This window comes from Nematostella vectensis, chromosome 12 (assembly GCF_932526225.1).
Source record: "Nematostella vectensis chromosome 12, jaNemVect1.1, whole genome shotgun sequence".
In the NCBI taxonomy this organism is placed as follows: domain Eukaryota; kingdom Metazoa; phylum Cnidaria; class Anthozoa; order Actiniaria; family Edwardsiidae; genus Nematostella; species Nematostella vectensis.
In genome coordinates, this window is record NC_064045.1 from 10,580,916 (window position 1) to 10,598,396 (window position 17,481).

At 39.4% G+C, this 17,481-nt stretch overlaps 1 protein-coding gene across 2 annotated transcripts; it reads left to right on the plus strand.

The window, feature by feature from the left end:
• Window positions 1-428: 428 nt before the first annotated feature.
• Window positions 429-15,784, plus strand: LOC5500555 (nuclear protein localization protein 4 homolog). 2 transcript variants are annotated; one of them, XM_048720105.1, is made up of 16 exons: window positions 429-538; window positions 622-702; window positions 1,891-2,003; window positions 2,468-2,635; window positions 3,694-3,742; window positions 4,211-4,305; window positions 4,934-5,057; window positions 6,393-6,479; window positions 6,685-6,777; window positions 7,805-8,090; window positions 8,857-8,894; window positions 10,715-10,837; window positions 11,972-12,148; window positions 12,467-12,583; window positions 14,167-14,278; window positions 14,691-15,784. In XM_048720105.1, the coding sequence occupies exons 1-16, from the start codon at window positions 527-529 to the stop codon at window positions 14,915-14,917; spliced, it is 1,902 nt and encodes a 633-aa protein (XP_048576062.1). In that variant the 5' UTR covers window positions 429-526; the 3' UTR covers window positions 14,918-15,784. The 2 variants fall into 2 exon arrangements, with proteins under 2 accessions (XP_048576062.1, XP_048576063.1); XM_048720106.1 differs by having other exon boundaries at window positions 14,760-15,784.
• Window positions 15,785-17,481: the final 1,697 nt, after the last annotated feature.

Sequence of the window (17,481 nt, forward strand, 5' to 3'; positions counted from 1 at the left end):
TGATTCTCTGTATTCAACCGCATCAATAGCCAATGATTGGCTCTTGGTTTTTTCGCATATTTACTTTATTTCACCCGATTTCACAAGATTTCTGTCCAAGTCGGGTTGACAGTAGTCTGCTAAGCAGCCACTAAAAGCGGCTGCTAAGCAGACTAGGTTGAAAGCTATGCGTTTTTTTTTATAAAAACGTCTAATTTTCACTTGAGGCTGGGCTGTTCTTATTTTTGGAGGCCTGAAAATGTTCTTAACGATGTTTTTAAATTTTAGAGTATGCAAAAATATAATACCCAATGACTTATTAGGAAGAGAATTGACCAATAACGAATTTAGTTTTTTTTTGCTTTAGGACCCATGAAAAAATATCAGAAATCACGCACAAAACAACCAAACCACTAGCCCCGCTCTCTCTCATTTCAAATATCGCCCGGTCACTCAGTCCCAGAAACAAAATGGCCGACCACATCGACTGAAAAAGTTATTCAAGAATTTCTCGACTCCTTCGATAGGAAGCCCTTAAAAATACGCAATGGCCAATTTAGTAAGTGCGTTATACATCTGGGAAGATCAGAGTGTAGTACTTCAATTGCAGTGTTTTATTCTGACATTGGGAATTCCTTTCAGATAATTCGCGTTCAGTCTTGTGAAGGTACAATTCGCGTCAAAACCTCTTCTGGTGAAACTTTGTCCACATTTCTGTCCAAGGTAAATTATTTTACTACTTTATGTCTAGAGTAACAATGCTTTCCATTGCTTACATTCTGGGTGTAATGATTCTTATTTATTTTGTTGTTAGCTAATTTCGCTTATTTTTTCTTTCCCTTTGGCTTTTGCTAGCAAAAAAAAAAATAGAAAATAACTTATATGAAAACTAATTCCATCTAATTATGTGTTGGTTGAATTATTTTTATCTTTTAGTTACGAATTGGAGTTTTATAGATTAGTTTTTTTCGGATTTTTTTATGAATTTAGGTTTAAACGATGACACTGCATTTTTACATCAAAATTGAATTTCTGCTTTGTACATCAAATAACAAAGAAACATTCACAGCCAAGGGATTCATGTACAAAACAAATATAAAGAGAATCAGTTTAGATGAGCTGTGTAGTTAAGGTTTCCCATGAAAGCCTTTGACTATTATTAAATCTATGGTAGCTAGTTTTTTATCCAGTGTTAAATCCAGAATTTAAAATTTGAAGGTTGGGTTGGTAGACTAAACAGAGAAACTGACTTAGACTTTTGATGATAAAAAGAGGAGTGTATATCTACCTCCACCCCCCACTTCTGCCCCTGGTACCTCATAGTTGCAAGTATCAGAAAGGAAAACTAGACTTCCACCTACCTCCCTCATTACACACAAATAAAAAAATTATATCAGACTTTTTGGTGTACCATCCAACCATTGTCCTTCCTTGGACTTAGATTTCATTTGGCTATGCTATAATATTTTGGATAAGGATACACCCCTGATAGAGGGGTCTAAGAACAAATAATATATGTCCCTTCTACAAAAGTAGAAGACTTAATACCCTGAGACATTAAAAAAAGCTTGAAAATTCTTGATTCATCGAAAAAGTTGCACTGACAACAATAAATGAATAAAAAACCATAAAACCATGAATCAAAATAAACCCTGAGGTTTTCTACCCCAAAAAACCTTGAAAAAAATATGAAAGTGATAATTTTTTTGGGGAAACAAAGGCAATAATGGACATTTAATCAATTTAAATAAGGTAATGATAGATATACAACAGAGATACTTAATATAACAGATATAATTTAGACACTTGAATTCATAACCCAAATAGGTGTTTGCAAATAGGAGTTTGCAATTTTTTTATTAGTAGAAAATAACTGTTACCACAATTTTCAACATTATATTATATTCATAGGTCGCTGAACAGTTATCTATACCAAAAAGAGGGTGGTCAGTTTACACAGACAGAAGCAAATCCACAAGAATTGAAAGCTCCTCTAGAAAGACTGTGGCATCAGTTCCTCTGAAGTAAGCAATGACACAAAATTGAACTGCAATAAATCATTAATTTATTATTTAGAATTTTTGACAGATTTTGTCAAACTTTCTTAAAGAAAATTCCATTTAGACAGTGCATCAATGTCATTTAGACAGTGCATCACTTTAAAATCTCAACGCCTTCTTAGTAATGGAAATATTATTTATTTATACAAGTTTGCTCCACTGAAGTGAGTAAAAACAAGATTATAATCACAATGACCAATGAATTTATTATTTAGAACTTTTTCACATAATGTTTTTAATTTGTCTTAAAAGAAATCCATAACAAAACTGGCTCCACTGAAGTACACAAAAAATATATATTATCATAATGAATCATGAATTAATCATTTAGATTTTTTAATTTAATTTTTTTCAGACTGACTAAAAATAAGCTGTAATATATTTCCATTTAGACAAATAAAGTGTACCACTTTTTAACTTCTTTTCAGACATGGAGATATGGTCTATTTATTCAAAACTGGAGCAGGAGTCTCAAATGTCACATCAGAGGTGTCATTGCAAGATACCAAGCCTGAGAACCAGGTTGAAGAGGATGAGATAGACGTGTTGCTGTCTAAACAAGATGGTCTCATTCACAGGAAGAGAGATCCTCACATGTAAGGAAACCTGGGTTTGAGGCAATGTTCTAAGGTTTTATTTCTGTGACTGGTTTAGTGTTACTTGCCAACAGTACTGTTACCATATTTTGATATGATACCGTAACTACATTTCAAAGCTCTCTGGGATATTGAAAAATTTACTTCATTATAACTAACTAATTGAAGGTAGGTCAATAGACAAGCTATTCCACAGTTCCTAGCATATCTTCTTGGGGTTTAAGGCTGTGGGGACATTTTTCGTTACTTGGCGATTTGGTTGTTAGGGAAAATCAATTAGCGGGACAACAATTTACATGTACGCAACATTTTTAGCTTTGAAAACGCCCTTAACTGGCAAGAGTAATGTAATAAACAGCAAATAATGTAAAATAAAAAAATAGCACCTTCTTAGCGACTTGAAGTGCTGATTTGAGCAAGAAAAGGGTAGTTTCAATATGTATTTCACATTAGTAACCAGGCGCTATCACAATATTCAATTCTGCATGCAAAGAAAATTCTAAATTCTAAAAATTAAAGAAATTATTCAAATGAGAGTGGAAAAATAAAAATTAAAATTGTGTGAACATTTTATTATTTGGAAAAATTGAAAATGCATACGTAACTTCATAGGCACCCTCCCAAATAAAGCTACATTTATCATTGCAGATACTTCAACAGCTAAGATTATAGACTTTTTGTTGTTGTGACGTCATGTGATGAGGTCATCGCCTGATGATGTCATCAAAATTTGGAGATTCATAAACAATAATGCCATGCCTAAATTCATTCAATTTCACAAATATTTAGTGGATTTATAAAGTCTTGAAGTTTGCCTAGCAACGGCCATCAGAGAAATATCCCAACACCCTTATAGTGGCATACGTACAATAAGATATGTATTTTGGTAGTAAAGGGAGCCATTTAATTTATTGAATTGCTTTTAATAAAGAGTGCCAATTGTGCTGCTATTTTAACCTGCCGCACTTTAGTGTTGAAAAGGGCTGTAAAATAGCAGTAATTGACCTTCATACTTTCAAGTATGGTTACGGAAACATATTCAATGTTGTTGTTTTCAGGTGTCACCATGGCGACAACAGCAAATGTGTGCACTGTGTCCCTCTAGAGGTAAACTAAGACAAAGATTAAATTTAGATTTAGTGCTGAAAAAGTCTGTTAGTAAGATTTAGGTACATTTTAGAAAGTTAATTACAGTAAACCCCCTTTAATCACTGGGAAATAATGATATTATCTACAAAGTGAGTGGCTCATTTTATTGCTAATACGTAACAATGATCTATAATTAGATAATTATTGCTGTGACATTGAATCAGTTCATTTAATATTAAGCAGCTATTGCTGTGACGTTGAATGAGTTCATTTAATATTAAGCAGCTATTGCTGTGACGTTGAATGAGTTCATTTAATATTAAGCAGCTATTGCTGTGACATTGAATCAGTTCATTAAATATTAAGCTGCTATTTGTGGTATTGAACCAGTTTTTTTCTTATTAAGCAGCTATTGCTGTGACATTGAATCAGTTCATTTAATATTAAGCTGCTATTACTGTTACATTGAATTAGTTTCTTTTCCAGCCATATGATGAAACATATCTCAAGGAACATGACCCACCAATTAAGCACATGTCATTACATGCATACTTCAAGAAATGGTCACATGGCATTGATAAGTAAGTCCAAAAATACATTATGAATTCCTATACAAATTTTAGAATAATATTTTTGATACCATGGAGTTAGATCAACTCCTTACCCTTAGAAGCCTATTTGTATTAGGGGTAGCGATGGGTAAATCCGAGACTTGACAAGGCCCAGAGACCCTCGTTTCAGAATCCAACCCAAGCTTTTCAGGTCTCTCGATAAAACTGTGAGTGCAAGACTCAATGATGAAATTGTTCTTTCTAGAGAATGGTTTCTCTGGAAATAAAGATAAAGATCAACAAACCACCCTAGCGAATCACAATACAAATAAAAGTCACATGTTTTGTTCTATGTCGTGAATCTGATTTGCTAAAATATCGGGCTAGTCCAGTCCAAAGCGTAAAAAGCCAAGATTTTGAGACTTTGCAAAATTTTTGCCAGATTTTTGAAATTTTGGGGTACCCATTGCTACCCCTTGTATTTGCGTCGGGTTGTACATACTTATAATAATGATCATCTTTTTCTTTCCTTTTCCTGCGTTTTCACAAAAGCATAAAAAAGCAATCTCTTTTGCTCTTTTATCTTCAAACAAACAGCAACATTCAAATAAAAGCCTCTTGAACCCTTCTCTGGTGCTAATAAGAGAGTTCTGTTCAGGGGCAAATTCACAATGTTGAAGGACATCAGCTGTAAAATCAAAGAGGGCTGTGCAGAGCACCCCCCTTGGCCTGGTGGTATATGTACCAAGTGTCAACCAACAGCTATCACACTTAAGAGACAGGTGATTTAAGATATTAATATCATTTAAATATCATCAATGTGTCTGGCCTGGTGGTATATGTACCAAGTGTCAACCCTCAGCTATCACACTTAAGAGACAGGTGAGTTAAGATATTAATATCATTTAAATATCATCAATGTGTCTGGCCGGGTGGTATATGTACCAAGTGTCAACCCTCAGCTATCACACTTAAGAGACAGGTGAGTTAAGATATTAATATCATTTAAATATCATCAATGTGTCTGGCCGGGTGGTATATGTACCAAGTGTCAACCCTCAGCTATCACACTTAAGAGACAGGTGAGTTAAGATATTAATATCATTTAAATATCATCAATGTGTCTGGCCTGGCGGTGTATGTACCAAGTGTCAACCCTCAGCTATCACACTTAAGAGACAGGTGAGTTAAGATATTAATATCATTTAAATATCATCAATGTGTCTGGCCGGGTGGTATATGTACCAAGTGTCAACCCTCAGCTATCACACTTAAGAGACAGGTGAGTTAAGATATTAATATCATTTAAATATCATCAATGTGTCTGGCCTGGCGGTGTATGTACCAAGTGTCAACCCTCAGCTATCACACTTAAGAGACAGGTGAGTTAAGATATTAATATCATTTAAATATCATCAATGTGTCTGGCCTGGTGGTATATGTACCAAGTGTCAACCCTCAGCTATCACACTTAAGAGACAGGTGAGTTAAGATATTAATATCATTTAAATATCATCAATGTGTCTGGCCTGGCGGTGTATGTACCAAGTGTCAACTCACAGCTATCACACTTAAGAGACAGGTGAGTTAAGATATTAATATCATTTAAATATCATCAATGTGTCTGGCCTGGCGGTGTATGTACCAAGTGTCAACTCACAGCTATCACACTTGTAAATCATACCACCATTTTATGCTTCATACCAATACTGAATCGTTCAAAGGATCCAATTCCATCAGCTATTTCAAGCAAGTGTCTGAAATGCTTTCAACAAAATATCGTTAATAAGGTATTAAACTTCAATTGTATGTGATTATTAGTAAAATTCTTATTCTTCTTGTAAATAAGTGGTTAATCAACATTCTTTAAGCTCATATATAATTAGTGCTCGACTGCAAAATATATATGATGTATATGATAATGGTTTTAAAATTAAATAATATTTTGTCTTTCATTTTTTGCTTTCCAGGAATACAGACACTTTGATAAAACTTTGTCTCTCATTTTTCTTTTTCAAGGAATAAAGACACATTGATAATATTTTGTCTCTCAATGTCCTCTTTCCAGGAATACAGACACATTGATAATATTTTGTCCTTAATTTTCCTGTCTCCAGGATTACAGGCATGTGGATAACATCTTGTTTGAGAACCCATCAATAGTTCAACCTTTCCTGGACTACTGGAGACGGACTGGAAATCAGGTGAGTGTTGTGTGCATTACCATCATCTTTATCTTTTGCCAGGAATTCTGAAACTCCAAACTGTCCTTGGCGTGTTGGAAGTACTTCTGCTTGTTATCAGATGTACTTAATTTTAGGATATTTGATTATTATTTGTAATACACCAAAAACTAGCTCTTTGCACACCTTATCTGTACATCTTTAAAGATTGTTCTGATTCCTGCAGAGGTTGGGGTTCCTGTATGGCCGGTACGAGGAGCACAAGGATGTACCACTTGGAATACGAGCAGTAGTTGCGGCAATATATGAGCCACCACAGGTTGGTCTTACAGTTAAGCTAAGAGGGGGGCCTGTGAGGGGGGGGGGGGGGGGGCTCTCTAGAAAAGAAGACACTGGTGATCATCCTATCTTTTAGGGTAGGTATAAAATCTTGTGGAAATGCTATCCCTTAGGGGCTTTTGAAGGATTTTTCCGATTCTGATATCTCTTAGGGTGTGAAATTCAACCAACTGCTATCCCTTAGGGGCTGTTCAACTGTTTTTCTGATTCTGCTATCTCTTAGGGTATAAAATTTGATGAACTGCTTATCCCTTAGGGGGTGTTTAACAGTTTTTCTGATTCTGCTATCTCTTTAAAATTAAAAATTCCTTCTACCACACCCAATTTGATATCTCTTAGGGGTAAGTATTTCTGTCGACCACATCCAAAGTGCTACCCCTTAGGGTTATAATTGATTTTATGGGCTATCACCCTCATCTGTTTTTATTGGAGTCCCCCCTCCTTATGTGCCTCCCAAACAATACATATCTAATTATCCTAAACTAATGACATCCTAGTGCTCTTTGCCTTTTCACTTTAAAGTGGGCGATTTTAAATAATTAACACAAATAAAACACATCTCAATCTTAGCCAGTCGATTCCAGAAGGAAACCTAAGACAGCCTAAAGCTAACTTGAGCTCCTTGCCTGGTCATTTTAAATAGGGTGATTCTTAAATTATTGACATAAACAATACCACCTATTAAAAATAAGGTTGCACTCGGCAGTGCATCATGGGCGTCAAATTAATCATAAAATAAACGTAACTAAAAAAAACACAGATTTTGAATTCTTTAGTATTGTTGTTTTTGTACTATTGCAAGGCTTTCAAAGACCAGGATTCAGCTATTTATACATTACCCATGAACCACTGCAGGTTACGATACATCGATTTGCTGGTGCAGCCTTAATTGAAATATGTTTTTCTAATTCAAACCTGCTTGTTTTTAGGAGGGTACCCCAGACAGCTTAGAACTCCTCCCAAACCCTAACCTCGACATTTTCTAATTCAAACCTGCTTGTTTTTAGGAGGGTACCCCAGACAGCTTAGAACTCCTCCCAAACCCTAACCTCGACACCGTCAACAAGCTCGCCGCTGACCTTGGTTTGCGTATCGTGGGCTGGATCTTCTCAGACCTGGTGCCTGATGACGTCAAGAAAGGGACTGTCAAGCACTTGCGTGACATCAACACGCACTTCCTCACGGCCGAGGAGTGCATCATGGCAGGGGATTTTCAGAATCAATACGTTTCGCCGTGTCGTTATGCCTCCTCTGGGAAGTTTGGCTCCAAGTTCGTCACTGTTGTGGTGTCAGGTATGTGTGAACTAAAAGGCGATTTAGGGTTAACAGATAAGCAAGATAACTTGTGTGTGTGCACTGTTTAACCTTCAACTATTGCCTTACCAACACCCAGCAATAACCGACACCTTGTTACATTCAACTCTCACCTTTTAGGGACCCCTCTATTACGAAAACCTTGTTATAGTCCACTCTAGCCTCATGGACACCTCGCTGATGTGGACACCTAATTATAGGCAACCTTTGACTTATGGACACTTCGCTATTAGGAGTGCGGAGTCAGAAGCGCAGCAATGTGTGGGGGGCTCAGCTGAATCACCATGCTGGCTCTTTGTAAATAGAAGGTTCTGCACTAGTAAGCTTGCGTGACACTCATTGGGTTTAGCCAATCACCATACTTGTTCTTGTTATAGAAGGCTCTGCATTAGTAAGCTTGCGTGACACTCATGAGCTTTAGCCAATCACCATACTTGTTCTTTGTAAATAGAAGGCTCTATACTAGTAAGCTTGCTTGACACTCATGGGGTATAGCCAATCACCATACTTGTTCCTGTAAATAGAAGGCTCTGCACTAGTAAGCTTGCGTGACACTCATTGGGTATAGCCAATCACCATACTTGTTCCTGTAAATAGAAGGCTCTGCACTAGTAAGCTTGCGTGACACTCATTGGGTATAGCCAATCACCATACTTGTTCTTTGTAAATAGAAGGCTCTGCACTAGTAAGCTTGCGTGACACTCATGGGGTTTAGCCAATCACCATGCTTGTTCTTCTTTTCAAGGTAATGACGAGAATCAGATAGGCTTCGATGGCTTTCAGGTAAATACCCAACCCTTGCGTAGCATTCTTTGCCATGGCACACTGTCTTCAGCCGTAGATTTACCTATACAAAAATGTGCTGTGAACATAAAAAGGTAAAAAAATCGTTTCAATTTAAACTGTTGTTCTTGCACGCTCATTGGCTAGCTTTCTTAAAACTTTGGTGGCCAGGGTAGCGCGCATCGCACTATAACACTTTGTATTGGTGGCCACAGTAGCGCGCGTCGCACTATAACACTTTGTATTGGTGGCCACGGTAGCGTGCGATGCATTATAACACTTTGTATTGGTGGCCATGGTAGCGTGCGATGCGCTATAACACTTTGTATTGGTGGCCACGGTAGCGCACGTCGCACTATAACACTTTGTATTGGTGGCCACGGTAGCGCGCGTCGCACTATAACACTTCGTATTGGTGGCCACGGTAGCGCTCGTCGCACTATAACACTTTGTATTGGTGGCCAAATTAGCGCGCGTCGCACTATAACCTTTTGTATTGGTGGCCACGGTAGCGCGCATCGCACTATAACACTTTGTATTGGAGGCCACTGTAGCGCGCGTCGCACTATAACACTTTGTATTTGTGGCCACAGTAGCGCGTGTCGCACTATAACACTTTGTATTGGTGGCCACGGTAGCACGTGTCTCACTATAACACTTTGTATTGGTGGCCACGGTAGCGTGTGTCGCACTATAACACTTTGTATTGGTGGCCACGGTAGCACGTGTCGCACTATAACACTTTGTATTGGTGGCCACGGTAGCACGTGTCTCACTATAACACTTTGTATTGGTGGCCACGGTAGCGTGTGTCGCACTATAACACTTTGTATTGGTGGCCACGGTAGCGTGCGTCGCACTATAACACTTTGTATTGGTGGCCACGGTAGCGTGCGTCGCACTATAACACTTCGTATTGGTGGCCACGGTAGCACGTGTCTCACTATAACACTTTGTATTGGTGGCCACGGTAGCGTGCGTCGCACTATAACACTTTGTATTGGTGGCCACGGTAGCGTGCGTCGCACTATAACACTTTGTATTGGTGGCCACGGTAGCGCGTGTCGCACTATAACACGTTGTATTGGTGGCCACGGTAGCACGTGTCTCACTATAACACTTTGTATTGGTGGCCACGGTAGCGCGCGCCGCACTATAACACTTTGTATTGGTGGCCATGGTAGCGTGCGATGCACTATAACACTTCGTATTGGTGGCCACGGTAGCGTGCGTCGCACTATAACACTTTGTATTGGTGGCCACGGTAGCGTGCGATGCACTATAACACTTTGTATTGGTGGCCATGGTAGCGTGCGATGCACTATAACACTTCGTATTGGTGGCCACGGTAGCGTGCGTCGCACTATAACACTTTGTATTGGTGGCCACGGTAGCGTGCGTCGCACTATAACACGTTGTATTGGTGGCCACGGTAGCGCGTGTCGCACTATAACACTTTGTATTGGTGGCCATGGTAGCGCGTGTCGCACTATAACACTTTGTATTGGTGGCCACGGTAGGCGTCGCACTATAACACTTTGTATTGGTGGCCACGGTAGCGTGCGATGCACTATAACACTTCGTATTCTTGGCCACGGTAGCGTGCGATGCACTATGACACTTCGTATTGGTGGCCACGGTAGCGTGCGATGCACTATAACACTTTGTATTGGTGGCCACGGTAGCGCGCGTCGCACTATGAAACCTGGCGGGTAAAAAAAAATGAGAAAGCCCTAGAAAAATATTACCTATCTAGTGTAAACCTAGCAATTGTCTCCAAGCAAGCCCGTTTATTGTTGTATTTTCCCCCTTCGATGCAGGTGTCCAATCAGTGCATGGCTCTTGTGCGGGACGACTGCCTTGTACCAACTCTAGATGACCCTGGCCTTGGATACATACGGGAGTCCTCAAGCGAACAGTATGTCCCGGATGTCTTCTACAAGGTATGCGGTCGTGTTAGCAAGACTATAGAGAAATGACGGTCGACATCCGGAAGTTCAGTGTTTTTTTTTTGCGACGACAGCTACGATTGTGAGATCGAAAAGAATGTGTGCACGCTTGGCGTTCATTTCCAAACAAAAGCAAAAAAATAAGGCCAGGAAACATGCCAATAAGCTAATGCCGTTATCCTATATTAGTAGACGTAGTTTACAGAGCAAATTTTGGCGTCCTCAATTGACCATGAAACTTTGGTGGAAAACAGCTGACATGTAGACCGTGAACGCATTTTCACGTGCTGCTATTGAATTCTCGATCCAGTGCGTTGTGCGTTCGCACAATGGCGGAGAGTCAAACTTTTTGGTAGCCAAGTCCGATAATTAACGTGACATAAAAATGACATGAAAATCCCTTTTTTCCTATTGGGAGTGGTGAGATTTTTATAAGAAAACTCACCCCCTCCCAATTCCCCATCCCGGAAAAATAAGGTCCACCTTTTCGGATTTTGCACCCCACATAAAAAATCCTGGTTGCTAATGCCTTGCTCGAGCCCGCCTTTGTTTAAGTTCTCTAATCCCAGCAAGGGTTGGCTTTGGAATGGCTCCACCATGTCGGTATGCCTCCCCTTGGTGAATTAGACTGATACTAAAAGGGATTTATTTCTCAGATATTTCACTCGTTTCTTTGAAGCTTGAATAGACTATCTGTTTCAAGTGATCATAGTGATCATTTTGATCCCCTCTGTGAAGTTTTGTTGCTGTTAGATGTCTTACAAATCTCAAAATCCACAAACTGCGAACTTGGGCTCCCTGAGGTAGAACGTTGCCAGTGGGCTACTATAGCTTTCAATCGTATGGCGAGCCTATAAAACTTCTCGGAAAGTCTTCCAAGAATGGTTTCCTTTAAACGACTTGACAATGCGTCTTCTACTGAACAAACAAGCCTTCTTGTTTGTCTAGTAAAGAAGACTTTCAATTCTACTGTTTTTTTCCCGTAAGCAAAACACTAACCCTTCTGCTTGTTGGTTCACCCCAAGGACAGAGATTCATATGGTAACGAGGTGACCCTACTGGCCAGACCCATGCCCATCGAGTACCTTAGTAAGACACTAACCCTTTTGCTTGTTGGTTCACTCCAAGGACACAGATTCATATGGTAACGAGGTGACCCTACTGGCCAGACCCATGCCCATCGAGTACCTACTGGTCCAGGTGTCAGCAGCCTTCCCCGTCCAGCCAGTCTACACCTTTTCACCTCCTCCCAGCAATGGTGCAGTATTCCCCATAGAGAACAGAGAGAACATAGGGGAACTACAGGTGTGATAGATAAACTTTGATAAGCCGTCCTGTAATGGTACAGTCTTAGTCCTCATAATAACAGAGAGAACATAGGGGAACTACAGGTGTGATAGATAAACTTTGATAACCCGCCCTGTGATGGTGCAGTCTTAGTCCTCATAATAACAGAGAGAACATAGGGGAACTACAGGTGTGATAGATAAACTTTGATAACCCGCCCTGTAATGGTACAGTCTTAGTCCTCATAATAACAGAGAGAACATAGGGGAACTACAGGTGTGATGGATAAACTTTGTAGTTCTCAGGTGGATGTTTAGTTATCCGTTCTGCTTTCAGGACTTTGACGCCGTAAGGCGCCACCTGTCTCAATACCCCCCTGGGAATTTTTTGTCTGCCATGTCAAATTTCCACTTGCTTGTCTTTCTCGCGACAAACGACATGTTACCGCTAAAGGTGAGTCCAAATGCAAATGCTAAAAATTCACACAAAACACTAATCGACTGTATCAATTGCATGGACTTGGAACGTTTGACCTGGGCCTTTCGTTCTTGTTGAAGCGGCATTCTCTGATGAGTTTCAACAAAAAATGTGAAAAACATTTCTAAATAGTTAAAGCAGTGTGTCTATTGGAAGTTTCTTTGATGATGTCCCTGATAATTTAGTGCAGATGGCCTGTTAAATAACGCGGATTCTAATATATTATTTCGTCTCTTGTCGGTTGAATTCCCGTCGGCCCTCGGGAAGTAAACTGGGGACAATGCCACAAATTCAAAACGATTGCCGTAAAAGACGACAGATTTCCCGCACCCAGGCTCTTGAAGACCATTACGAAAACCCACAGCTATTGATGTATCTCATTGATTGACATGTATCACATTGATTGACATGTATCTCATTGATTGACATGTATCACATTGATTGACATGTATCTCATTGATTGACATGTATCACATTGATTGACATGTATCACATTGATTGACATGTATCACATTGATTGACATGTATCTCATTGATTGACATGTATTACATTGATTGACATGTATCTCATTGATTGACATGTATCACATTGATTGACATGTATCTCATTGATTGACATGTATCACATTGATTGACATGTATCACATTGATTGACATGTATCTCATTGATTGACATGTATCTCATTGATTGACATGTATCACATTGATTGACATGTATCACATTGATTGACATGTATCTCATTGATTGACATGTATTACATTGATTGACATGTATCACATTGATTGACATGTATCTCATTGATTGACATGTATCTCATTGATTGACATGTATCACATTGATTGACATGTATCACATTGATTGACATGTATCTCATTGATTGACATGTATTACATTGATTGACATGTATCTCATTGATAGACATGTATCACATTAATTGACATGTATCTCATTGATTGACATGTTGATTGACATGTATCTCATTGATTGAAATGTATCTCATTGATTGACATGTATCTCGTCGATCGACATGTATCTCATTGATGTACATGTATCTCATTGATTGACATGTATTTCATTGATTGACATGTATCTCATTGATTGACATGTATCTCATCGATCGACATGTATCTCATTGATTGACATGTATCTCATTGATTGACATGTATCTTATTGATTGACATGTTGATTGACTTGTATCTCATTGATTGACATGTTGATTGACATGTATCTCATTGATTGACATTTTACTCATTGATTGACCTGTATCTCATTGATTGACATGTTGATTGACTTGTATCTCATTGATTGACATTTTACTCATTGATTGACCTGTATCTCATTGATTGACATGTTGATTGACTTGTATCTCATTGATTGACATTTTACTCATTGATTGACCTGTATCTGATTGATTGACATGTTGATTGACATGTATCTCATTGATTGACATGTTGATTGACATGTATCCCATTGATTGACATGTTGATTGACATGTATCTCATTGATTGACATGTTAATTGACATATATCTCATTGATTGACATGTATCTCATGTGCAGACCCACATGGAGGAGCTCTGCGCGGCGATCAAGAACAAGGACACGGAGGCGTGTGACGGCTGGCGTAAAGGGGAGCAGTGGGGGACAGTTGAGCAGATCATAGCGGCACACGGTAAGGACGGTACGGACCGTGCATTAATGCGCAAACGTCGTCAATTTTCAAGTACACTTTTGCGACTACATTCCAGTTTATACTTGTCTAAAATAGATAGAAAAGGGGAAGGGCTTTTTTTATCCGCTAGACAGCAGGGTAATGAAGCTATTAGAAAATTTCACCACATCGGATTGATGCACCACAGACAAAGAACGAGAATACAATAGAACAATGAGGTAATCTAGCCAATCCTGTTCGGCCTTACGAGCTAGCATCTACACTTGTCAGATTGCGCGCGATCAAGTCCTAAATGGCGGCCGATAAGCCGATAGATCTTACTAGTCCAATAAACCGACAAATGCATTGCTTTGTTCCTTTCCATTGTTTTACCTCGTTCTCTCTTACGCTTCATTGGCCTCAATTGTTTCAGACAATGCCATGCATACATTTGTCGGTGGATTGGACAACCCTCTAAAAAGTGTTTACTCCCTTTCCCCAGCTCCCTCACCTGGACCATTCACGCACGGCCCCACCGGTGACGTAGACATGGAAGACATGACCCAGGCCTCGCGCGTCTCATCGTGGACGTGCAAGCACTGTACTTTTATCAATCACGCGATGGGCTCGTGCGAGATGTGCGGACTCCCCCAAGCTTGAGCACTAGACATTCCTCCTGCCATTGAAAACGCTGTCACGCTTACTGCGTGACATATCTTGGGATAACAGATGGCTATCATAAAAGGGCTCTGTAGATTGCGCGACATTTTTGTCACACTGGAGGGCTCATTGCGTGACGTATTATTAGCATGGGATAACAGAAGGCTATCACGTAAAAGAGCTCTGTGACAGACCATCATCATGGTGTAATAATACCAGTCTGTTCTACAACTATTGTCAAGAGACGGAGATCGATCATGGAGAAACGCCAGTCTCTGTGGTTCACTGTTGACCCTGTCATTCTGGAGAAACTTGTTGCAGTTGCGTGACGGACCTTGATCATAGAGTAACTAAAGTGTCTAACATCTAATTTATCACGTTAGATAATTCCATAGCGTGACAGCACTCGATCATGGAGAAACGCAAGTCTCTGCAATTCACTTTTGACCCTGTCAGGTTGTTGCGTTTGCGTGACGGGGCTTGATCATAGAGTAACGCAAGTGTCTGGCATCTGCTCTATCACGTAAGAAAATTCCATTGCGTGACAGAGCTCAATGGACCGACTTGGTGTCAGTCGGTGTATCCCACAGATAACAAAGATGTCGCCTTAAAATAATAAATTGCGTCCGAAACATTACATAGTCTGTTAAAATTGAACAATCCTCGTTGGTAATCTATTTATTGGTATGCTTTTTGGCGGCCTGGTCTTTTTCTCAAACCAACGCTGGAACTCGTTTTTTTTTACATTAGTACTTCAAAAAAAATAACTCCAGGTATATGTAGTTTAATGGAATTGCTGTATTTTATACCATATGGCTATCTGAGATTTGGCTTGATGAATAAGATTTAAGATTATTGTAATTACCACGAAAGTTTGTCTCGTCACTTTAAATGTACACCTGTTTCAAATAAGGTTGCACTAGAGAACCCATGTGTCGTAGCCCGCGGTGGTTCATGGGTAGCGCACAAACGGAAACAGAATCCTTGTATATGGAAGCCATGTGAATGCTCATAAGAATGTAAACAAGAATTCTACAGCTTTTGAAACCCGGATTTGTATTTTTTTACGCTTATTTGCTTATTTACTTGATACCCATGAAGCACTGTTGGTTACGATACACGGATTCTGCGCTTTGGTTGCACGGTAGAGTTACCATAGTAACCATGACGTCAACGATGACGATGACACGATAACGTTACCACGGTTTCCAATATTCTGCGAAATTGATCGCTGACTAACAGCTTCTTCTTTTTCCGGGTGGGCCCACCTCCTTCTATAAGAAGATTCTTGTGAGCATAGAATGCAGTGCATGTGAGGGAGGGCCAATAAAATGTCCGTGCATGTGAGTTAAAAGAATTTGGGTGGTCAGTTTTTTCTCGAGGGGGGGCTGCTGTTATCCGACAGGATTGTTTTTTAGCTTTCGGTTTTCCCTTCAAGAATCACACTTAAGCCAAACTGCTTTATTCTTGAAAACCTTGAGATTTTTCCCTTTAATCCTCAAACGATGCAAGTCAAATTACAATGAACACAACTCGATAGATTTCTTATAGAACGATTTTATCGTTGTTGCACATGCGCAATAGCGACTTTTTCTGAATAGTTGTTGCTTTTCCAAAAAAAAAACGTTGAACCGATATATTTTAATTTCCGTTGAACTTTTAATACCATCATTTGTCTAGACAACATACTTTTTCAAGCATTTTTTTTATTCGCGAGCTGCTTTAGAATAAAATAGGTTAATCCCACATTTGGCAGACAAATCACTTAGATGATCCTCTGATTAACGAAGCGTAAATTATTGAAGCAATTTGATCTTTCACTTTTAAATTTCTCCAGAAAAGCGGGATTTCCTTTAACAAGAAAACCTGCGCCCCAAAAAAGAGAGAAATTCAATTTAGATCTTGTAAGTGATTTCGTATGTTATCAGTTCCCGAAGCGAAAATATTCGCCGAAACTTCAACAGCTGGCGATAAATCGGTAAGTTCACAGGTGTCAAAAACCAATAGGTACTTTGGTATTACAAATGTATTCAGTGCTTTAAAAAAGCAACTTAGTATGTGAACGACCTGAGGCTTATAGTCATCATAAAACGGAAAGTACATGCTTAACATCACTTATCCTGTGTTTTTTTCGCCTGATGGATCTGGCCGGAAATGTGAATTTTTACGCCTCTCATAACTCGCAAGTATTCAGGTTTTAACCACTCCTTGCACAAGACAACACAGCTTAAAGGTGTAAGGGGCGACAAGGGAGCGAAAGGAGTTCACAGAAGACGACGATCACTGCCTTGCATATTGATAAATACTTGTACATGAACATGAAATACAAGAAAATATTTGAAGCAAGCAATGGCATTCATGAATGAAACGAGGCTACAAATGAAAGGGACTGAGCTAATGTCGTTTCACAATGGAACAATCAGTTTACCGCCCGATATTCAAGACTTGGTCTCACTGTACGACACGCTCCGACCGTTGTTTGCATCACTGGCGTTTGTGTCCCTGCTTTTTGCAATGTTTGCAAATATTTTGGTCATACTCATCGGATCAGCAGATCCCAGAAA

Excerpts from the sequence above, each read along its gene's own strand:
- LOC5500555 (XM_048720105.1), top strand. Across the intron at positions 4,306-4,933 it reads TGGTCACATGGCATTGATAA|GGGCAAATTCACAATGTTGA; the intron begins GTAAGTCCAAAA and ends AGTTCTGTTCAG. Across the intron at positions 8,895-10,714 it reads TAGGCTTCGATGGCTTTCAG|GTGTCCAATCAGTGCATGGC; the intron begins GTAAATACCCAA and ends CCTTCGATGCAG.